The sequence below is a fragment of the Grampus griseus genome (genome assembly GCF_964374135.1).
Source record: "Grampus griseus genome assembly, chromosome: 17".
Lineage (NCBI taxonomy): Eukaryota > Metazoa > Chordata > Mammalia > Artiodactyla > Delphinidae > Grampus > Grampus griseus.
The window spans coordinates 33501990-33524057 of NC_139011.1; the positions used below are offsets into that span (position 1 = coordinate 33501990).

The 22068-nt window shown below is 39.9% G+C and overlaps 1 protein-coding gene across 1 annotated transcript in view; it reads right to left on the reverse strand.

Moving 5' to 3' along the window:
• The window catches only part of FZD6 (frizzled class receptor 6), a 37214-nt gene extending 20700 nt beyond the window's left edge, over nucleotides 1-16514 (reverse strand). Inside the window, exons 1-2 of the mRNA XM_082675128.1 lie at nucleotides 16378-16514; nucleotides 15077-15409 (exon numbers count right to left, since the gene is read on the reverse strand). Of these exons, the coding sequence (XP_082531254.1) occupies nucleotides 15077-15253 (177 nt within the window). The 5' untranslated portion in view covers nucleotides 15254-15409; nucleotides 16378-16514. The remainder of the gene's footprint in view (nucleotides 1-15076; nucleotides 15410-16377) is intronic.
• Nucleotides 16515-22068: the final 5554 nt, after the last annotated feature.

A 22068-nucleotide genomic window follows, 5' to 3' on the forward strand; every position in this document is an offset into this window, starting at 1 on the left:
GCCTAGTTCCTACAAATTTTGAGCGTCTGGTAATCAACTCTTATGATGGAAATAATTAAAACACACTATTTAATTCTTCTAACTCAGAGCCATTCTACAATAGCTATAAATAAATTGATGGTCAGCACTTAAGAACTATTATTGTCCAGGGCAGACGAAATGAAAGTAACACATGTACTTTTTGCTATATTAGAACAATTTTCTTATGGGGCAAACATGCAAGTCACATCCTCTGTTTAATTCTTCTAGAGTGCCAACACTGGTTAATCCAATAACGTTGCTGCTCATGCAATCTGCAGGGATAAATCAGATGCTGAAAACTCAAATACCTTCAGTGGCCAGGCAGATAAATTCAGAAGGGTATAAGACAGCAGGAGTAGTTGGGGAGCAGCTGCTACTCAGTTCTAGTGGACTGTTATTGGAGAGTGGGAGCACAGAGCTGTTAGGTATTTCCATTTTTCATAAGAAAACAGAACCCAGATTTGTACGTGAAATCTCCAAATTTAAAAAAATTTTAATGTGAACATTTAAAATAATGTACAGGACAAACAAAACATGTCTTCAGATCAGATCTAATGTGGGTCACTAATGTTCAATCTCTGTTGCAAACTAACAGACATAAAGAAATTTTTTTAGATTTGGAAGGAACCTGAGTAGACTTTTAAGACTGTTGTTTTTAAAATGTGTGTGTGCATTCTGCCAAGGATTAGTTTCTTTAACTAAGAGGTTACAAAGAAGCTTAATATATTAAATAAATAAAAGCACAGCTGCTCCCGCTGAACAGGAAGCCCTCCCTCTGAGACACCTCTCACCACTTCCCTTCCCCACCAGTGACCTCAAAGCACCTCCAGAGATCATAGTTTGAAAACTACTGAGCTAATCCATTTTCTCAGACTGAGATGGAAAGACTACTAACCTGACTCACTGTGACATTTCTTGTGTCCTTAATCTTTTTTTTTTTTTGCGGTACGCGGGCCTCTCACTGCTGTGGCCTCTCCCGTTGCGGAGCACAGGCTCTGGACGCGCAGGCTCAGCGGCCATGGCTCACGGGCCCAGCCGCTGTGCGGCATGTGGGATCTTCCCGGACCGGGGCACGAACCGTGTCCCCTGCATGGGCAGGCGGACTCTCAACCACTGCGGCACCAGGGAAGCCCCTCTTTTTCTTTCTTTTCTTTCTCTTTTTTTTCTTTTTTGTGGTACGCGGGCCTCTCACTGTTGTGGTCTCTTCCGTTGCGGAGCACAGGCTCCAGACGCGCAGGCTCCGGACGTGCAGGCTCAGCGGCCATGGCTCAAGAGACCAGCCGCTCTGCGGCATGTGGGATCCTCCTGGACTCGGGCACGAACCCGTGTCCCCTGCATCGGCAGGCGGACTCTCAACCATTGCGCCACCAGGGAAGCCCTTGTGTCCTTAATCGTATACTCAGAATATCATATTATTAAACTAGTATTTAGCATGGTAAGTGCTATGTAAACCCATGAACTGAGCAATGATTCAAACTTTCTAGGCTCTTCAGTCCGTTCCCTCTCTCCTCCCTGAACGACACACCTTCTTCAACTCTCTCAGTAACCCAGAGCCTTCATGGTCTCACACAAGAATTTCTCCTTTTCAAATTTTATTCTCAAAGAAGGCTCAGAAACTCACCCAATAACTAACCACAGCATAAAAAAAATCAATGCTGCTTTTGAAATTCTAGCATTAATAATTAAAATAGTCCTGTTGATTATACTTTTAACACTCAGAGAAATAAACGGTAGGAAACTTTAAGAAAATGGTCAGTTCCTGGTAGAAATCCTGTGGTAGTTACTATCAGTACTAGCAAGAACAAGGAAGAAGAGGGCAATTAAGAAGGCAAACTATACCTCCATTCTGAAAAAGAGCAGAGCCAAACTATGATATATAGACAATGAGAACCAAAATACATGGAGTATTTTATATAATCCTTTGCTGGAAATAATGCCAGCATTGTAATTCTGGTTCCAGCTCTGTCATTAACTGCTGGTGTCACCTCTGGCAGATAATTTTCTGTCTTTGAGTCTCAGAGCATTCATCAGTAAAATGAACACGATGAACTACTGGATGGTCTCTAAGGACACTTTATGGCTCAGAAAGTTTATGAAGAGGGTAACAAAGACTTGAATAGCAGAGCTGGACATAAATTTCAAAGCAACTGTAGGTACCACAATGAAATTTTCTCCTTGTTAGTTAACTAACTCTGTCTTGCACTGAGCTTTACAATGAACATTTCCATATCCATCTGCCCAGCAGTCCTATTTTGGGGAATCCCAAAGTAGGTGGGATGCTACAGAAGCTTAAGGACAGATGCAGGGGTGCAACCTGACAACAAAAACATAGGGACATAATCTAAGCTTGGCCACGTGGATGCTCCAGGTATTGAGATTCTTGTATAAAAGAACAGTCAGATTATTTGAGGCAGTTGCAGTGGGATCAATAATACCCACAGTGCCAAAATAAGTGTTCAGGGACAATGGTTCAGGAAGTGTCCACTGGCATTGGCACTGGTGACAGACTGATCTCATGGTATGATCTTAGCTGTGTTCTGGTTCCCTGTGCTTCTCCCTGGTTCTCCAGCCTCTCCATTGATCAACAAGCTACCCAACATCCACCCATTTTCTGCTTCAGTTAGTCAAAGTTGGTTTCTATTGTTTGCAACCAAGAAGACAACTGGCATAAAAATTATATAAAGAACAAGTTGTAAGTGACCTTGGTGAAATGGGAAGAATTCTAGAACTGGTTTTCTGGACTAACTGGGGCCAAAAGCGAGCAAACATTCTGTCAGTATTTAAAGATGGAAATCTGGCAGCCCATGGTATATACCAGAAAAACAACTAATTGCATTATCCTTATAATCACTTAGATTCAAAGAACTTCTTAGAATTATGTGCCCAGTGAAGACAAGGCTGAGTGGCTGCTGCCAGACAAGCAGAGAAAGGTATAAAGACCATCACATATTCAAGGACTATGGGCTGAAGTGAGTGCTTCTAGGGGCGCTGTTCGGCTTAGGAAGAGAGCGACATACTGGCATCCCTGAATTCTTGGCTCAAGGTGTGGAGTGAAACAGAAAGATTAAAAAGATGCAGACCACTCCAGATTGGTAGGTGGCAGATTTAATAAGCAAGAAAACTTAAATACGAGGCTTGTCTTGGGATGAGCAGATCTCCGTACCCGCCAGCCAGAATCTTAAAAGTTTATATAGAGGCCTTCACTGGGCTCAGTCACACATACTGTCCAGGTGATCTCAGCACCACTTTACTATCTCAAGGCTGAAGTTGAAAACCAAAGGCACAGTTTGATCCTGCAGGTTGCCAAATTATATCAGTTAAATTTGCTTCCCTTTCACATTGGAGATCCAGTGATATTGTGATAAGAAGGCAGTGGGACGTCAAGATCTGAAGCAGGGATACATGACAAGGTTCAGAGTCCCCACACAGGACTCTGAACCCCCAGCCCTCAAAGCAGACCCTCATCCCTGGTCTGTTGAGGCACTCATCTGAAAGATTTACTTTGTAAGAAGCAAATAAATAGCCTCATACCCCATCCCCACCACGCTTCAATGTCTCAATCTATAAGAAGAGTTCTACCCCATCATGCCCTGGGAGGGTCAAGTCAAAATTAAATCTGAAAAAAAGGATTATACATTATTTGTAAGACACTATACATTTATATTGGTTTGAGGGTGCTGGATTATGGAGGAAAGAACAAAATTTTAGATGGTGCTAATACTGATAGGAGTGTATTGATTCTAGATTCAACGTGCTAGCTTCAGAGACTGGGCTTTTTACAGGGGCTTGGTGGGACCCTGTTGGAGGAGATAATCGAGAGGACATGACCCATGAGCTGGACCCTGGCAAACGGAAGTCCCTCATCCCCTCTCCTGTCCTTTGAAGGAATGTTCCACTGGCCTTCCCCGCACTACAAGCTGCCCAAGGCCTCAGCCTTGAGAGTAAAGTGGTGCTGAGATCACCTGGACGGTATGTGTGACTGAGCCCAGTGAAGGCCTCTATATAAACTTTTAAGATTCTGGCGGGTGGGTGCGGAGATGTACTCTTCTTGTGGCCACCCAAGACAAGCCTCATATGTAAGTTTTCTTGCTTATTAAATCTGCCACCTACCAATCTGGAGTGGTCTGCCTCTTCTTCAGTCTCTCCCTGCCCTCTGTGTACGGGGGCCAATTTCAGATTACACAGGGGCAACTCCGGAGGAGGATGCGAACTAACAGATCCCAAACCCAACCCAGTGTAATTTCCCAAGCCCAGGTGTGTCTACTTCAAATAGCTGTATTTCACAATAGCACAATCACCATACTGGCTTCCTGGATAAACATTTTTATGGTCGAGGTGGCAAAACAAAAAACATTAGAGGTCTCCCTCTACCATGATAGAAAATCAAAAGCAATACTGTAGACAGGGCTTTCAGAGATGAGTGACACCATCAAAAACAGATTCAGGGGTAGTAATCGGTGGCACCTGTCCATTTTAACTGGATATGTTATTAATACATTGTCTTAAGCAACCTTAATCAAATGGCTAAAGTACTTTTCCAGATGTGATCTCTCTACTATAGCAAATCAGTACAGCCTCGGCAACACATATGCAGCTCTTATCTGGCCAATGTTTTTTCCTCCAAAAGGAATTTACTTTCACCTAACAAGGACAGCAACACATCTTCCCCAACTTGCCTTAGAGCAGTCATTCTCAAAGAGTGGTCCCTGAAGCAGCAACAGCACGTCCCACTGGAAACTTGTTAGAAGTAACTTCTCCATCCCATCCCAGATCTACTGATTCGGGAATTCTGGAGGTGGTGTCAGTGATCTGTGTTTTAACAAGCCCTTCAAACGATTCTGATGCACACCAGAGTGTGAGAAGCACCACCTTAGAGTAATATCAGCTCTTCAGCTCTGTGCCTCAATTTCATTTGACCAGAGACTCTGACCATATCACTATTTCACAGGACATCACGCTGGCCCATCATATTGAGGACATAAAGCTGGTGAGGCCATAGGTATGTACCAATGAGGAGATTAACCCTACATAAATAAAAGGAACCTTCCACTTTGATTCTGCTAATGGTTCCTGGTAGACATTGGACACAATTATGGGACATCTAGAGATCATCAGCCCAAGACCTCTCATGAACTGGGTGTTTTCTAGTCACCTATTTATGACATCAGGTGTAGCCAATATGATTCCCTCTTCAAGTGGCCGGAGTAGATTTTAAAGACACAGGAAAGCAGCATGAGCGTACTACTCACACTCTCAGAATGCCTACTTCTGTCATACTGCACCTTGTCCTTAAAACACACCAGCTAGCTCCCCATGATCTAATGACATGATAATGGAAGGGGCCATAGTATAGACCCGGGGTTGCTGGTGCTATAAGGTCCTGAAGAGAAACTCTGGGTTAAAAGGCTAATAGAGAGGGATCAAAAGAAGAAAAATATTTTTTATTTTTTTTATTTTTTTTTTTTGTGGTACGCGGGCCTCTCACTGTTGTGGCCTCTCCCATTGCGGAGCACAGGCTCCGGACGCGCAGGCTCAGCGGCCACGGCTCACGGGCCCAGCCGCTCCGCGGCATGTGGGATCTTCCTGGACCAGGGCACGAACCCGCGTCCCCTGCATCGGCAGGTGGACTCTCAACCACTGCGCCACCAGGGAAGCCCAAGAAAAATATTTTGATTTTAAGAAATACATAAAGCTAAGCCTAAGCAGAGTGGGCTTGTGGCAGTATCTTGCCTGCACCTTGCCTCCCTTAGCAATAAAGATGCAGGTTATATAGACATTTGTCACTTTCCTGAAGCATGAATCAGAATCCCCCTGGTACATGGAAGAAGCCACTTTACTAGTGACCAAGGCCAAGTGACCGTAAAGCATCTGATTCTCATCTCAGGATTTGTGCTTTCTACTCATGGTGTCACACAGTAACTCTCAAGAAGTGGTAAGAGCTTTATTTCTTACTTTAAAATGTCACCAAAATGAAAGCCAACCTCTAGTGATAGTAATGAAAATTGATAAAAAGTGAAGAAGTTTAAAAAAATGATTGAAAATAAAGTGGTGCGCCTTAGGTAGGCAACAGACTCACTAAAGATCTAAAGGGGTCCTTAAATGTTTACACTTCACAGAGCAAATACTGTCAAAGTGGTTATAAGAGTTGAGTAAATTCTTTGAGAAAGTTAATGGACTACTGTATAATCAAGTGGTACAAACTGCCACTTATTATCATGAATGTGACCAATCTCAGGCAAGTCAACTTCTTTTTAAAAAATGCAAACCAGGGCCTGGAATACAAGACAAGAATAAAAAACAGAAATTTGCATTATTTCCACAACAGAAAACTTGTTATTTTTAAAGTATTTCTTAGCGAGCACTACAAATTTTAAACTATTTCTCCAAAAGACCTTTCCTTTAGAAATTAGACAAAGATATATAGTAAGTGGTTGGTACTTCAGAATAATCTGTCCACTGAAGAGTCAATTATTTAATTTAAAACTTGTAACTTAGAGAATGTGGCCAAGATGGTGGAATAGGAAGACTCTAAGCTCACCTCCTCCCACAGGCACACCAAAATTACAGCTTTACAGAGTGACTATTGATGAACACAACCTGAACACAACCTGAAGACTAGCAGAAAAGATTTTCCACCACTAAGAATATAAAGAAGGAACCACAATGAGACAGGTGGGAGAGGTAGTAATACAGTACAGTCAAGACCCACTCCCCAGGGTAGGCAACCCATAAATGTAAGGATAATCACAATTGCAGAGGTTTTCCCCAAGGAGCCAGGGGTCTGAGCCCTACATCAGGCTCCCTAGCCTGGGGGTCCCACGCTGGGAAGATGAGCCCCTAGAATGTCTAGCTTTGAAGGCCGGCAGGGCTTGCATACAGAAGAGCTGGAGAGATGCAGGAAACAGACACTCCACTCTTAAAGGGCACATGCAAAACTTCACACACTCCAACTCCCAATGCAGAGGCAGTAATCTGACTGGGTCAGACCCTCTTACTGATCTTAGAAAGGCTCCCAGAGAGGCAGAAGGCAGGGACTCCCCCTGGGGAAACAGACACTGGCAGCATCCATTTTGGGGAGCTCATTCTACCACGAGGACACTGGTCCTGGCAAGCACCATTTTGGAGTCTTCCCTCTAGCCTATTAGTGGTAAGTGGGTACCACTACCTCTGGCAGCCACCACACAAGGCAGGGACTTGCAGCCAGCAGGGCTGGGGACCAACCCCACCTACCAGGGTGCTCACAGTTGTTAGCCCTGTCACAACAGAGGGGCCCACACAGCCCACATAGTGGGCACCCCTAGAGCATACAGCTCTGGTGGCCAGAGGGGAGTGTTCTACTGGGCCCCACAGGACGTCTCTTACATAAGACCAATTCGCCAAGATTGGGAAACATAACTTACCTACCCAATACATAGAAATAAGCACAAAGAATTTGGCAAAATGAGGAGACAGAGGAATATGTTCCAAACGAAGGAACAAGACAGAACCTCAAAAGAAGAACTAAGTAAAGTGGAAATCAGCAATCTACCAGATAAAGAGTTCAAGACAATGATCACAAGATGTTCAACAAACTCAGGAGAAGAATGGATGAACACAGTGAGAAATTTAATAAAGAGTTCAAAATTATAAAGAAGAACTAAACAGAACTAAAGAATACAATAACTGAAATAAAAAATACACTAGAAGAAATCAACAGTAGATTAGATAATACAGAGAATCAGATCAGTGAACTGGAATACAGAGTAGTGAAAATCACCCAAGCTGAACAGAAAAAAGAAAAAAGAATTTTTAAAAAATGAGGACGGTTTAATTTAAGAGACCTCTGGGACAACATCAAGCATACTAACAATTTGCATTATCAGGGTCCCAGAAGAAGGAGAAAGAAAGAGGCAGCTAATTTACTTGAAGAAAACTTGTAACTTGAAAAACTATAATTCACATCCAGGTACACATTCAACAAACATTAATGAATGAATACATACATATATACAAACTAGAGTAATACAACTTCATTATCTACATGCCACATTCTCAAGGAAAGGAAAAAATCACAACACAACAGTCTTCCCATGGTCTAAAAGAACCATGTCTCTTTGCGGACAGGCTCTCCTGAAGACATAACTAATAATATCCCAGACTGTGGAATAACAAGGAATGACCCTAGGGATTTTGTGCCTATCAGCAGAGACTCCCAGGAGAAATACTGTCCTCTGTTCACATACAGGTCTAACCCTGATTCTGTAGACTCAGAATTAGTCAAGGTACTTTCCCTACTACTGCAGTACAATGTCAGAAAGGAAGGTAAGTTTATAGTTTCTACATTAAAAATCCAACAGTAGCCACTATACACACAACTGATCTGGAATACTTTTCTATATTTATTTCATTTTAAATGACTCAACAGCTTACTTTCAGAATAATTACACCTATTTTCAGAAAGTCTTCCCTGAAAAATAAAGAGGTTAGTCACACTAAACATTTTCTTTCCTTTTGTATGGGGTAGAAGAGTGGAGAATAAGGAGGAAAGGAGGGGGTCCACTAGACTCATCTAAAAGCAGATGAATATGTTTAAAAACCAATAGAAACAGATTTTTTCTTTAAAGTTTGTTTATAAAGTTTGTTTTTTCTCCATCCCTTTATTTTTAATTGATTAGAGACATTTTACTAGTGCATACTAACAGGTGGAAAGGAAAGGAGTTTTGTTTTTTTTTTGGCTCACTTCCCTTTAGACTGTTCAAAAGTAGAACAACCACATGCTGTTCCAAACACAATACATGACTTCACTTTGCCTAGGCCTTAATGAAGGCAATTCAAAAAGAAAAATACAAAATTCTGGTCTCCATTTTCCCTAGATCAGTCTCAGCTCTTTCTGGATGAAATCAGTCTCTCAAGGGACATCAACCTCACAATTTGAGAAACAATGCTCTAGATATGAAACAAAAAGCAACACAATGGAAAACCAGCAACCATTTGTTTTTCCACTTGGGAGAGTTAGACTGTACAACATCCTTTTCATTACAAAGCCAAGTTACTATTCAGAATTGTAAATTAACTCTTTGTAGTAATACAAATGACTTCAGTCTCAGATAATAAAGTAAGGAAAAAATCAAAGTCCCTTATTTCAAGCAATCTCTGAAACAAAACTAAAGGACCAGGATATCTCAGTCAGATCCTTTGGTTTGTGATAAATTTGACTTAAAATTATCTGGAAAGAAAATAACACATAACACATATGGTAACATATTAATAAGAATGCACAATAATGATTTTTATTACATGCTTTATGTGTGTAATCCTTAAGAACATTTTCAAGTACTTTAAACCAGAGTTCAGCAAACTACAGCCTGTGGGCCAAAAGTGATGCACTATCTGTTTTTACAAGTAAAGTTTTATTGAAACATCCACACTCATTTGTATTGGCTACAATTGAAGAGTTGAATAGCTGTGACAGAGAGTGAATGTCTTGCAAAGCCAAAAATATTTATTATTTACCCCTTTACAGAAAATGTCTGCATTCCCTGCTCTAAACCACTGGGTCTCAAATTTTAACACTCATAAGAAACACCTGGACAGCTTGTTAAATCAGTTTCCTGAGCTCTACTTTCACAGATCATGATTCAGTAGGTTGGAATGGGGTCCATGAACTTGCATTTCTAACATGCTCACAACCTGCTGGTCTATGAACTAAAGTTTGACAATCACTGCCCTAAACCATCTCATATAATCACAGATCAGCAATGACCACAAATGTTATAAATTCTGGTTATATAAATATAAACCTGGTTATATAAATATAAACCAGGTTATATAAATATAAACCAGGATAACCATCACACATAATGAAAACTAAGGCATAAAAGAGGAGGGAAATAGATCTCTTGACTTACATGACATTCTTGGTAGCTAAGAAGGCACAACTGGTTGCCATAATCAACAGATAATTCTTCAGCCCCTCATCCTAACGTTAATTCATAGTAAACACTGGAAATTCAACCGGGACCAGCAGAAGCCAAAGGCAGTTGGGTTGGAAGTGTAAAACACAATCAGTTCTTTAGAGAAACTATAAAACACTTTTTAAAAGTAAAAGCTGAGGTATATTCAGTTATAATTTAGCATTTGACTGGACTATAAAGTACTAAAGTACAATGTTTGAAAAGAAATCTGACACATATAGTTTATAATACAATGGTCCAATCAAAAGATAATTCTTTCACTCCATATAAATAAATATAAATGGTTAAAAAATCTAATCTTTTGAATAAATTCAAAATAAACATGTGTCACGCTAATAATGGCAAAGAACATAGAGGATATCAACTGATGTATTTTATTAGAACTAGGCTCAGGCAGATCAAAGGTGAATGATATGTAAACCACATAAAAATATTAGGGGCTTTCAAAAACAGAAATATAGATCAATGGAACAGGATAGAAAGCCCAGAGATAAACCCACGCACATATGGTCACCTTATCTTTGATAAAGGAGGCAAGAATATACAGTGGAGAAAAGACAGCCTCTTCAATAAGTGGTGCTGGGAAAACTGGACAGGTACATGTAAGAGTATGAAATTAGAACACTCCCTAACACCACGCACAAAAATAAACTCAAAATGGATTAAAGACCTAAATGTAAGGCCAGACACTCTCAAACTCTTAGAGGAAAACATAGGCAAAACACTCTATGACATAAATCACAGTAAGATCCTTTTTGACCCACCTCCTAGAGAAATGGAAATAAAAACAAAAATAAACAAATGGGACCTAATGAAACTTCAAAGCTTTTGCACAGCAAAGGAAACCATAAACAAGACGAAAAGACAACCCTCAGAATGGGAGAAAATATTTGCAAATGAAGCAACTGACAAAGGATTAATCTCCAAAATTTACAAGCAGCTCATGCAGCTCAATATTAAACGAACAACCCAATCCAAAAATGGGCAGAAGACCTAAACAGACATTTCTCCAAAGAAGATATACAGATTGCCAACAAACACATGAAAGAATGCTCAACATCATTAATCATTAGAGAAATGCAAATCAAAACTACAATGAGACATCATCTCACATCAGTCAGAATCGCCATCATCAAAAAATCTACAAAAAATAAATGCTGGAGAGGGTGTGGAGAAAAGGGAACCCTCTTTCACTGTTGGTGGGAATGTAAATTGATACAGCCACTACGGAGAACAGTATGGAGGTTCCTAAAAAAACTACAAATAAAACTACCATACAACCCAGCAATCCCACTACTGGGCATATACCCTGAGAAAACCATAATTCAAAAAGAGTCATGTACCAAAATCTTCACTGCAGCTCTATTTACAATAGCCAGGACATGGAAGTGTCCATCAACAGATGAATGGATAAAGAAGATGTGGCACATATATACAATGGAATATTACTCAGCCATAAAAAGAAACGAAATTGAGTTATTTGTAGTGAGGTGGATGGACCTAGAGTCTGTCATACAGAGTGAAGTAAGTCAGAAAGAGAAAGACAAATACTGTATGCTACCACATATATATGGAATCTAAGAAAAAAAAATGTCATGAAGTACCTAGGGGTAAGACGGAATAAAGACACAGACCTACTAGAGAATGGACTTGAGGATATGAGGAGGGGGAAGGGAAAACTGTGACAAAGTGAGAGAGTGGCATGGACATATATACACTACCAAACGTAAAATAGATAGCTAGTGGGAAGCAGTCGCATAGCACAGGGAGATCAGCTCGGTGCTTTGTGACCACCTAGAGAGGTGGGATAGGGAGGGTGGGAGGGAGGGAGACGCAAGAGGGAAGAGATATGGGAACATATGTATAACTGATTCACTTTGTTATAAAGCAGAAACTAACACACCATTGTAAAGCAATTATACTCCAATAAAGATGTTAAAAAATTAAAAAAAAAAATATTAGTGCCTTTCACGTGGACTCTGCAGAAGATAAAGGTGGAAGGTAAAGATTTGGAGGGAAAATTCTCATTGATGATTTATTAGAATAAGAAACATCTCCTTTTCCTTTATTTAGCCTTCATTGAACATCTACCATGCTCAGAGGCACTGTACACTGTACTAGGCATTAGACATAGAAATGAATAAACATCCCTACTCTCAACAACCTCAAAAGCTAGGGAGAGAGCCATGTAAATAAGTGCAATACAGCACGGTAAGTATAAGAACAGTTGTATATATTATGTACTATCAGAGTGTAGAGTGTGAGCTGATTAAATATGCTTGGGAGAAAGGTGCAAGGAATACTTCGCTAAACACAGAGTTATTGCTTTAACTGAGATGTAAAGAAATTGAGCAGATGAAGAAGGGTAGGTAAGGAACCCAGGAGGCAGTGGATACAATATGTGCAACTGTACGGAAGTGAGAGGGAGTAATATGGATCTGAATTCTACATCTACAAACAGGTCAGCTTGGCCGAAGCAGAGTGTGTAACATGGGAAGCAACGAGATGGGAAGCCGGACCGGAAGGCAGGGTCTCATATAAAGAACCTTAGGTGCTGCACTAGTCAGGTCTTTATTTTTCCAGCTTTAGGGAAATGGTGAAGAATTTTAACCCCAGAGTGGACTGCATGGATTTGCATTTTACTGAAATCACTTTGGCACCACCAGAGGGGACAGGCTGAAGCCAAAGGATTTTATTTTTGATCTAAAAATTTTGACAAGACTTTGTATTCAAGGCATGGATGAGAAACAGAAAGGTAAAGCTGATAAGAGGTTAAAAAAAAACCTCCCAGCTTAATTTTTATCAAAATGAAGTTTAGGAAGAAGCAGCAAAGATTGAAATTAACACAGGACATTCTAATCCTAGGAAATATTTTCTTTTTTATCTAATAAGGTCAAGGATAAAAAAAACACCCCACAAAAACCGTTAAAGATGACATTATGGTCCATGTTGACAGAGAAGATTGCATCATATTATAGCGCTCAGATCTTGGACAAATCATAACTTTTCTGGGCTTCAGTTTCTTCACCTATATAATGACAGGTTCAAAGCTTCCTAACCTGGGCTATAAATAGATGTACATTTCAATATAATTGGTTTCCTCTGTAATCCTACTCATGTTATTTAAATTTTAAAATTCTGAGAATGGGTCAATGGCACAAAAGAGGATAAGAAGCTCTGCATGATATTTAAGTCACAACTCTCGAATTATAGAATTTTGGACGTTCAATACAGGAACTAAAAGAGAATGCCACTGGCTAAGGAAAAATAAGAACGGGGCAATAGGAAAAGCGTAATACACTGGACCAAAAAGATAATTTATAGGGATTTAAAGTCTGATTTAGGTTGATATTATTTTGCCTTTCCATTTCCCTTTCTTCTTTTGTAAACATAGGTTAATGCTGGTATTAAATGACTGCTTGATTGCTTTCTTTTATATCCTTAAACCAACTGAAATGTGATTTCTGGAATAAAACTTAATAGTAAAGGCTAAGAGAAAGTGTAGATTATATAATGAAGAGATTAGTAATGTCAGCAATCAAATAAAGGAGGGAAGAACAAAAATGCCTTCTTGATATCAAGTCCAGACACAAAACTACCTGGGAAAAAAGCTAGGTAAATGAAAAATAACCTTTTTTGGGTCAGAAACAATTGGTTTTAAAAAGACATGTCTAGAACAAAAACTAGTTCTTATCATCTTATAATTACAGTATTTAATAGCAGGGATGCATCTCTCCCTATCTTCATAATGGTACTCTATGATAAGGAATTCTAAATTATCTGAATTTGTAAGGTCAATGTCAGCATTCAAAATGCATGTAGCTACTATACAAAAAGGAGACCAGATTTTAAAAAATTTTTAAGAACTCTATAAGATATGAGTTATAAAACACTTATCAGAAAAAATGTGAATGAAGGTTATAATTATTCCTTGAAGTTACTCATACTACATACTTTATTTAATCAGATTAAACAATCAAAATGGTTCTGATTAACCAATGGAAGTCTCACCACATCATCTGTTCAGTGTTCAAAAAGACACCTTGCACTGGTTTGAAAAACCATTGAAAGATTATAGTAATATAATTTGCAATATCTTTTAAAAGTACTTCTACTTAGTATTCAAAAGCCTTCCTATTTTAGACATGAGTCTACAATGAGGTAACTGGACAACTATTCAACTAAACAACAATGGAAGACTTCAGAAGCTGCGAAAGCAAGTCTGGTCAGTTTTTAAAGCTGTGTCTATATTAAAACTGCCGGGGTTTCAACTTTAAGAAACAATCTGAGGGGAAAAAGCCTTTACTATCCTCAGTTTTTCTGGAAAAAAACTACAGAAACATTTGTCTTCTTTCCTTCATGAAAGTTATCCACCTAACAGATCTGTAGGAGAGGACAGGTTTCTACAGGTAACTCTTTCTTCCCACACCTCCCTAGCAATCTGCGTATCTCTAAACCAGAGGCAGGTAACTGAGGCACCTGAGGCAATCTTTAGTGTCACTCTGCTCCTCCCCTGACGTGTGTGTTGTTTTTTGTTTTTTTTTTAAACAGTATCTTACAAAGAATACTTGAAGCACTATGCTTAAAGAAAAAAAATCACTTTTTAGCAAAACACTATCTACAGCCCCAAAATCTTCTAGTCATTGATTTGCTTCAGAAAAACAGGGCCAAGTGAACATAACAACTACTTATGAAAATATATGTAATCCAAGCACTTTTAGTCCAGGCAATATAGATTACACGTTCAATCAATTAGGAAAATTCAGAATTCACATTTCTAGAGGAACTACCAAAATTTACTCAGGAGAGCAAAATATTTGACAGGTGCAAGACATTGCAAAATCATTCATAACTATACTTCGTATAAAATGAACCCGATCTTAAGCAAATCCACTAAGCAGGGCCACAGATGTACACGAGCGCAAGTTAGTAGGGAGATTTAATTCTCAAAGGGATTTATTCAAAGTAGGACTTATATACAACTTGAAGAAATCCCCTACTGTGTCTGTGTTTTTTTTTTTTTTAAAAAAAGGTCCTATTTATAGTTTATTCCAGAAAAGAGCATAAACTATTTTTCCATAAAGATACGAAGAACTACTCACCTCCATTTCCACAGCCGCAATACTCTGGTCATAATGACCCATCAGATTAGGGAAAAATGTCATGTTGTAGGCCATTTTCATACATCTGGGAACAGTAATTGGTTCACAGGTGAAAAGACTGTGCCCTCGTACGAGGGGTAGAAAAATACATGTCCACAAAAATGTAAACGTTTCCATTCTCTTCAAATTCCTAATTTTACCACATGGCTTGGATTAATCGCTCTTTTCATTCTCAGATTTCCATCCAAAGATAAAATGCTCAAATTCCTCGTTTAATTATTTTACCATTTTGAAGGAAGCCCTTTTTCCTGAAAATGAGTTCTGGGTCAATTACTGTAAAAACAACCAAAAGGGTGTATCAGCAACGTTTGTCATAGACTCAAATGCGTACGTCAAAGTGCAGAGTTAAGATTTTCACCCTAGGTAACTAACACCGGAAAAACGACGGAAAATTTCGTCCCATCGAGATCCTCTTCCACCTGCCTTGGCACAGAATCTATCGCCTGCTGAGGAAGTCTCATCTCTAGGGAACGGATGATAGGAGGCTTGCGCTGTACGGAACACAGGGTAAAAGGGGGGGCACTGGATGAGTGAGATGGAGAAAATGGTGGGGATAGGAATAAGTTAAGAAGGGCTGATAGAATTGTAAAACCTAAAAGCCCCTGTTCGCTATCTTATTACGCACAAGAAAACCGAGTCCCGGGGAAATTCCTTAAGATCTCATGAGTTCTTCAATTCTTTAAAGACTCTAAAGGGCGAGTTTTTGTGGCACTCTTCTGGAGACATACTTTTACGTTTTTAAAAATGCCAAGTAAAGGGAGACTTCCAGGATTCCTACTGCGGAGGAGCGAAACTAGTATTCAAGGGCTGGGGGGAGTAGCGATCTCACGGAAAAGGGAAATGAGCAAAGCTGTCCCGCGGCGACGACGGAGTTTCGGTGGGAGGGAGGCTGTGGGCCCGGAGCCACGAAAAATCGCACGCCCTCATCCCATCCCCCAACACACACCGATGCCCCGACTTCCAGCGCCAGGCAGGGCAACTCTCCCCACCCCCGGGCACCTGCCCCGGGCCCAGCGCCGGGCACCTGCCCCTGGCCCCGCGGGGACCGGCATCGCCTTTCCCCAACTTCCGGGAAAACTTTGGCCGGTGCGGACCGTCCCACCGCCGCCGCCTTCCCCACACCTGCGGCAACAAGCGCGCGCGCCCCCCGCCCGCCCCGCACCCCTCGAGGCCCGCCCCCGCTCACCCCGGCACCCGCCCGGCCGCGGCCGCCCGCCCAGTCGGGGCTCAAGAACCCTCACCTCGGGCGGCGGTCGAAGGCACCTTCCTCCCCGTTCCCGTCCAGCCCACCGTACCCCCGCGACCAGAGACGACTCCCGGGAGTGTCCGGGACTCTAGCCACCTCAGGAGCCGCACCGGGAGCGAGAGCTGAGGAATCCCGCGAGACTGCGCCGCCAGGTCTGGCGGGCAGGTCACGGCTCGCGGCGGCAGCGGCGGGTCTGGCTCTCCGCCCGGGCCCCGCCCGCGCTGCGCCGGCCGGGCCTGGTTCTGGGCCGGCCCCACCGGGCCGGGTTGAGCGGTGACGCGGTGTCCGGGTTCAGCTGTTGGGCCGGGGAGCCCCCTTCACTTTGCCGTCTTATGTGCCGTCCAGAGGGGTTCAGCCTAGAATCCCAAATAAAGCTTCTTTTAGAAGAACCCGATTTATTCCGAATTTCAGGAGCCAAGAATTCTTAAACGGGGCCAATTTGCTCTGGAAAGTCAGTTGCCCAAGTGACCTTAGTTGGAGAGTGGGTAACTTGCTGGGTATCTGTCTTAAAAAAACAAAACAAAAAACCCTTTTATTAATTCAGGGAGTCTGGTCACCAACTGAAGGCACAGGTGGCAATGGGATTTCAGCCCTGGCAGGTCCTATGTTTTACTGACGCAGAACCGGAATAGAAAGTTCAACTGCTTTAGGAGTCAACCCAGTTTTTAGTACCAGCTGTGCCACGCGTCATCTCACAGTGCTTACCTATTCATCCCTTCCCTCTAACGTTTGAAAATCACCAGATCTTCATACTGTCACCAAGTTTGGTCTTTTCCAGAATGTCATACATTCTATTTTCCAGTGGAATCTTACGGTATGTAGCCTTTTCAGACTGGCCACTGTCACTCAGTACTATTCCTTCATGTCTTCTCATGGCTTGATAGCTCATTTCTTTTTAGTGATAAATAATATTGCATGGTCTGGATGGACCACAGGTTATTTATCCATCATTCACCTACTGAAGGACATCTTGGTTGATTCCAAGTTTTGGCTCTTATGAATAAAGCTGTTATAAAAAACATCTGTGTGCAGGTTTTTGTGTGGAAGTAAGTTTTCAGTTCCTTTGGGTAAGTAGCAAGGAACCAGATTGCTGGATCATGTGGTAAAAGTATATTCAGTTTTATAAAAGAAAAAAAAAGTGCTAAACTGTCTTCCAAAGTGACTATACCATTTTGCATTCACACCAGCAATGCTTGAGAGTTCCTGGTGTTTAACCCCTTGCCAAGGTTTGATGTTGTTACTGTTCTGGATTTTGGCTATTCTTATAGGTGTTTAGTGATATCTCTATTTTAATTTGCATTTCCCTGATGAAATAAGATATGGGCATTTTTTCATGTGCTTATTTGTCATTTGTATATCTTCTTTGATGAGGTGTCTGTTAAGATCTTTGGCCTCACACCATTGTAAAGCAATTATACTGCAATAAAGATGTTTAAAAAAAAAAAAAAAAGATCTTTGGCCTGTCTTTTAATTGGGTTGTTGGTTTTCTTATGTTGAGTTTTAAGAGTCCTGTGTATATTTTGGATAATAATCCTTTATCAGGTATATCTTTTGCAAATATTTTCTGCCAGTCTGTGGTTTAATGCCTAATTCTCTAGACCTCATCTTTCACAGAGCAGAAGTAATTAATTTTAATGAAGTCCAGTTTGTTAATTTTTTCTTTCATGGATCGTGCCTTTGGTGTTGTATCTAAAAAGTCATCACAAATCCAAGGACTTCTAGATTTTCTCCTATGTTATCTTCTAGGAGTTTTATAGTTTTGTGTTTAAATTTAGGTCTGTGATTCATTTTGAGTTAATCTTTGTGAAAGGTGTAAGATTTGTGACCAGATTTATTTCTTTTTTTGCATATGCAGTTATTACAGCACTGTTTGTTGAAAAGATGATCTTTGCTCCATTGTATTGCCTCTGCTACTTTGTCAAAGATAAGTTGACTGTATTTATATGGGTCTATTTCTGGGCTCTCTATGCTGTTCCATTGATCCATTTGTCTGTTCTTTCACCAATACCACACTGCCTTGATTACTGTAGTTTTGTAGCGAGTCTTGAAGTCAGTAGTGTCAGTCTCCAACTTTGTTCTTCCTCAATTCCTCAGTATTGAGTTGGCTATTCTGGGTCTTTTTCTTCTCCGTATAAATTTTAGAGTCATTTTATCAATATCCACAAAATAACTTGCTGGGATTTCATTAAATCTATAGATCAATAGATTTGGGAAGCACTAGTTGGGAAGCACTAGCATCTTGGCAATATTGAGTCTTTTTATCCCTGGGCATCAACTATCTCTATTTATTTATTTCTTCATTGATTTCTTCCATCAGAGTTTTGTGGTTTTCCTCATATTGATCTTATATATATTTTGTTAGTTTAATGCTCACGTATTTCATTTTTCAGAATGTTAATGTAAACGGTATTGGGGTTGTTTATTTGTTTGTTTTTAATTGGTATTGTATTTTTTATTTCAAGTTCACTTGTTCATTGCTGGTATATAGGAAAGCGATGAGATTTATGTTAACCTTGTATCCTGCAAGCGTACTAGAATCACTTATTAGTTACAGGAGTTTTTTAGTAGATCTTTCCAGATTTTCTACATAGACAATCGTGTCATCTATAAACAAAAACAATTTTATTTCTTCCCTCCCAATCTGTATACTTTTTCTTTCTTTCTTTCTTTCTTTTTTTGGTCTTATTGCATTAGCTAGGACTTCCAGTACAATGTTGAAAAGGAATACTGTAGTGAGAAGGAACATTCTTGCCTATTCCTAATCTCAGCAGGAAAGCTTCTAGCTTTTTAGGATGATGGTAGCTGTAGGTTTTTTGTAGATGTTCTTTAGCAGGTTGAGGAACTTCCCCTCTATTCCTAGTTTGCTGAGAGTTTTTATCTTGAATGCGTGTTGGATTTCATCAAGTGTTTTTTTCTGCATATATTGATATGATTATGTGATTTTTCTTCCTTAGCTTGTGATGTGATGGATTACATGAATTCAACTTCCCCTCTATTCCTAGTTTGCTGAGAGTTTTTATCTTGAATGCGTGTTGGATTTCATCAAGTGTTTTTTTCTGCATATATTGATATGATTATGTGATTTTTCTTCCTTAGCTTGTGATGTGATGGATTACATGAATTTTCAAATGTTGAATCAGCCTTGTATACCTATGATAAGTCTGAAGTCTGCTCTTCTGAAATTAATATAGCTACTCCAGCTTTCTTTTGATTAGTGTTAGTGTGGCATATCTTTCTCCATTCCTTTACTTTTAATCTATATGTGTCTTTATTTTTAAAATGGGTTTCTTGTGGACATCGTTGGGACTTGGGTTTTCATCCACTCTGATGACCTCTGCCTTTTAATTAGTGGATTTTTACCATTGATGTTTAAAGTGATTATTGATATAGTTGGATTATGATACTATTTTCTATTCATTGCCCTTGGTCTTGTTGCTATTTTTTCCTTCCACTCTTTTTCTGCTTTTTGTGGTTTTAATTGAGCATTTTGTATAATTCCATTTTCTCTCCTTTCTTAGCATATCAATTATACTTTTTTTACTTTTTTAAAAAAATTAGTTGCCCTATTGTTTGCAATATATGTTTACAACTCATCCAAGTCCACTTTCAAATAACACTATACTGCTTCAGAAGTTGTGCAAGTGCCTTATAATTACAAAGCATTCTTAATTCCTCCCTCCCACCCTTTATATCGTTGCTGTCATTTATTTCACTTATACATAAGCTATAATCATTGAATATGTAGTTGCTATTACTGTTTTGAAAGAACTGTTATCTCTTAAATCAATTAAGAATAAGAAAAATAAAAGTTTTGGTTTGCCTTTACTTATTCTTTCTCTAATGCTTTTCCTTCCTTTATTAGATCATGTTTCTGACCTATATAATTTTCGTTTTCTCTGAAGAGCTTATTTTAACATTTCTTGCAAGGCAACAAATTCCCTCAATGTTCGACTGAGAAAGTCTTTATTTTTCCTTAACTTTTGAAGGATGATTTTGCAGGATACAGAATTCTAGGTTGGTGGGGTTTTTTCTCTTAACACTAAATATTTCAGTCCAGTCTATTCTCGCTTGCATGATTTCTGAGGAGTAGTTGGATATAATTCTTGTTTTTCCTCCTCCATAAGTAAGATTTTCCCCCCCACTCTGGCTTCAAGATTTTTTCTTTACTTTTAATTTTCTGCAGTATGCATTTGATATGCCTAGGTGTAATGTTTGTTTTCTGCATTTATCCCGCTAGGTGTTCTCTGAGCTTCCTATATCTGTGGTTTGGTGCCTGACATTAATTTGGGGTAGATTCTCAGTCATTATTTCTTCAAATATTTCTTCTGTTCCTTTCTCTCTTTCTTCTCCTCTGGTATTCCCATTACACATATGTTACACTTTTGTAGTTGCCCCAGAGTTCCTGGACATTCTATTCGATTTTTTTTTCAATCTTTTGTCTCTCTTTGCTTTTCAGTTTCGGAAGTTTGTATTGACATATCCTCAAGCTCAGAGGTTCTTTCCTCAACTGTGTCCAGTCTACTAAAGAGCCCATTAAAAGCAGTCTTCATTTCCATTACGCTGTTTTTGATCTCTAGCATTTCTTTGTGATTCTTTCTTAGAATTTCCCTTTATCTGCTTACATTATCCATTTGCTCTTGCATGTTGTCTACTTTTTCTCTTACAGCTCTTAGCATATTAATCATAGTTATTTTAAATTTCTGATCTGATAATTTCAACATTACTGCCATATCTGAGTCTGGTTCTGATGCTTGCTCTGTTTCTCCAAATTGGGTTTTTTGCTTTATAGTATGCCATGTAACTTTTTGTTGAAAGTCAGACATGATGTACTGGGTAAAAGGAACTTGGGTAAACAAGGCTTCAGTGCTGTGGTGTTAAGGTGGGGGTGGTGTGGGAAGCATTCTATAGACCTATGATTAGGTCTCAGTCTTTTAGTGAGCCTGTGGCCTTGGGCTATGAACTTCACAAGTGCTTCTCAGTTTATACCCCCATTAGGTGGGATAGTATGGCTAGAGTGGGCTGGGATTGGGTATTTCTCTTCCCCCTGGTCAGTTAGGCTCTGATAAAACCCCTATAGATTAGCCTCTGGTAAGACAGTTTCTCTGAAGAGCAGGTCTGGTTAAGAACAGAATGCTCTGACATATTTCAAATTTTTTCCTTTTTTTTCCTCCCTGCCAGAAATGTAAGGGGCTTTTTCTCCAATATTCACTGTGAGAATCTGGTAGAGCTTCAGAAAATAAAACTCACAAAAGTGTGGGTATCCCCCAAAGACTGGGTCCCTATGGAGTTTTTAACTCTAGCAGTCTTCTGCACTGAGTCTCCAGGAGTTCATCTATTACAGTTCAGGTTTTTATACCGCCTACTGGTCCCCCTGGAGGTTTCTGCCCAGTAAGTTGTTATTCTCTGTTCTGCCTGTTTGTCTCTCCAATTTTGGGAGCAGCAGTTTGCTTTGTGATCTCAATTCTCTAACAGATCTAAGAAGAGTTGTTGATTTTCAGTTTGTTCAGCTTTTTACTTGTTAGGATGGAGTGATGGCCTCTATACTCTGTACATGCCAGACGAGAAACCCCAATCCTTCATTTTCTAAAATAAGTATTGTTTTAAGCATTTGATTGACAATTCCAACTGCTACTGCCTTAGCAGAACAAAGTTTCTCCAAGAAATTAAATTTTAAAATTCCAAAGCT